At 46.7% G+C, this 2,637-nt stretch overlaps 1 protein-coding gene across 1 annotated transcript in view; it reads right to left on the bottom strand.

Moving 5' to 3' along the window:
* SH3BP5 (SH3 domain binding protein 5) overlaps positions 1 to 2,637 on the bottom strand; it is a 52,692-nt gene that overhangs the window by 4,608 nt on the left and 45,447 nt on the right. Inside the window, exon 7 of the mRNA XM_026841544.1 lies at positions 348 to 605. Coding sequence (XP_026697345.1) covers positions 348 to 605 — 258 coding nt within the window. The remainder of the gene's footprint in view (positions 1 to 347; positions 606 to 2,637) is intronic.

Genomic DNA, 2,637 nt, shown 5'->3' on the forward strand with positions numbered 1-2,637 from the left:
AAAAAAAAAAAAAAAAAAAAAAAAAAAAAAAAGAAAACCTCAGATTTTCCTTTAAATTAACATACCATCAGAATCCCACTGATCACTTATTTCATGAGAAATCTCGAACCTGTCCACTGAGCCAGAACTGTGGAACTTTCCCAGCCAGGACAGGAACAATTAAAACATTTTAGATGTCATCGTTAACCATGGGACACGGGGCCTTCAAGAACTGCCTTCCCCATGGAAGCGGCCAGCGGGTCAGAGCTCAGTGAGCTGGTGATACACCTAGGGCAGCTGCAAAGGTTTTCCTGTTCCCTTTATAAAGCTGAAAAACATTGGCCCGGGGTGTATCCAGCCATGCATACCTCTTTCCACTTCGCACTCGGGGGAGGATGCCCCGCTGCATTCGCTTCGGGGACCGAGGACAGGAAAGATCATCCCAAACTCAGAGAGGGATACAGAGCTGGGCAGATCCAGGCTTCCAGGTCGCGTCGCAGGAGGAAACTGAGTGGACACCTCACAGGGGCTCGTAGGGCCGGAGCTGAAGCTGGACACTGACTGAGTTTCCGAATCTTCGGATACAAAGCTGCTGCCGTTGTCATCCTCAAACACTTCTGAAGCCACTGTAATGTTTGAAGAACATCCCATTAGCAAACCTATCCCCCTCGGGTGCCTTCCTGGGCAACGGCAGTGTCTCAGGTTTGTGTCTCCTGTACGTGCATGTCCTGCCAACCCAGAAGCTGCCTCTTCTCGTACTCTGCCCCTTTGCAAAGCCTGAACCCAGCATTTCATAGGTGGAACATGAAGGCCCGATTCTGCTTTGAGGACCAGCACACCTGCCAGCTGTGTCCTGCAAGACCAGCTCTACGCTAGCTATTGCTCCTCATGCCAAGACACTCTTGGATTTTTACTGCTACCCCCTGCCCAGCTGACCTTGTTCCCTTGACTTCAGCACGTAACTTGGGCCAGGGCCTAGTCCCCTGTGCCCGCTTTAGCTAGCAACATCTCAATCCCAGCACAGACTCCTGCTTATTTAAGGCTCTAATTAGAAGGCAGATTGCTTTCACCCTATCTTCCCACTTTTGCAGTTAAAATCCAGCATGAACTTCTAAGATCCCTTTTTGGATGAGGATCACTAAGCAACACCAAATTAAAAAAAACCCCACCCACATGTATCATTTTCCCTGCTCATGTTTGCTCAGATCTGAATTATAATTAAAGCAAACCAACTCCAAAGTGTCTGGCTACATTTAGTAGCAGGCTCTTTGTTAGCAACAGGAAGAGGAATCCATCAAAGAAGGTTCCATTTTGTGCAACACAGGGGTGTAGATTTTGCTAAAATTCAACATTTTTCAATCTTGGCTCATTGCAGGATGGGAACCTATGAACCAAAGATTTCTGCAGACTAGTAGGCTCACTGGGATCAGAAAGCTTTTTACATGCATCAGTCTCTGCACCACAAAAGTGTGTGCTGGAGCCACACTAGTCTGAAGAAGTCCCACAAATAGCAAGACATTTACAGTGACCTGAGGTAATCTTCAATTACGCCTCCTTGCAATTCCTGCCATTGTTAGAGAGGCTCAGAACTGCCTTGAAAGAGCGGCAGGAGCCAAGCAGCAATGTTAATGAAATGGCTCAAAGGAGAAGTTTCAAAGTAGTCCTTCCATTACCCTGGCAGCCTGGGGCTCACGTGCACCGCTCAGACACGAAGGGTGCCAACAGAGGCAGCTACCGGCATGGTTACTGCAGAGATGTTCAGCCTCTTCCTGCTGTATTTGCAGACTGCAGAACAGTACCTACACATTGCAGAACTGACCTAAAAGGCTTCAAACAGAAAATGGATAACAGCATCATCCACCTTCCTTAGCCCCCTCTCAGACACGTTTTTACTCAGAGTCTCTCAGCTTGTTGTGATTTGGGTTTTGTTGTTTTGTTTTTAATAATGTCAAACCCAAGACTGTAGAGGGGTCTTTCTTCTCACACATTGTGTTTTATTAATATATGGTGAGCAATATCAATAGTATGGTGAGATAACTTTGCAGAGGGTGAAAGCAAAAAACAGTTGGGCAAAACAAGATGTTTCCAGTTACAGGAGCCCTCTGCTTGGCAAGAGGCACTGACACCAGCTAGTCTACAACAAGCACGACTTAAACCATAGCTTATTTATCTCAATCTAAACTTACCATACTGTGAGACACGATTTATAACTCCTTGAAACAAGGACTGAGAAGAACAGCCTGAGAAAGAGAGGATAATGGAGGGGAGTGGAGGCCCTCCAAGCCAAGGAATGTCTCAAACACTCTCAAGTAACAAAACTACAGTCACAGGACAGATAGGGTGGAGTCTGGAGCTGATCAGGCTGCCTGGGTAGCACAGGGTGCAGCTGGAGGGGGGAGCCTGTGGAGGCAGGACAGTTCTGCTCTGGTGCATCCTCTAATTTCAAGGCCCATCTGTCCCATGAATGAACTTTGCTTCATTAACCATGAAATGAATATTAAAGTTGACATCCCTGCATATGCTAATGAAGATTAACAAGATCATGCTAATTACATCATCCCATGAAACACCTTGACCCTCCCCATACATGGGATACGTAGTAAGGTGGATCAACCTAAGGAAGGGACACAAGGAAAGTGTGTATAAACTGGGGGGGGG

This window comes from Athene cunicularia (assembly GCF_003259725.1).
Source record: "Athene cunicularia isolate RWA chromosome 2 unlocalized genomic scaffold, athCun1 chr2_part1, whole genome shotgun sequence".
NCBI classification, from domain to species: domain Eukaryota; kingdom Metazoa; phylum Chordata; class Aves; order Strigiformes; family Strigidae; genus Athene; species Athene cunicularia.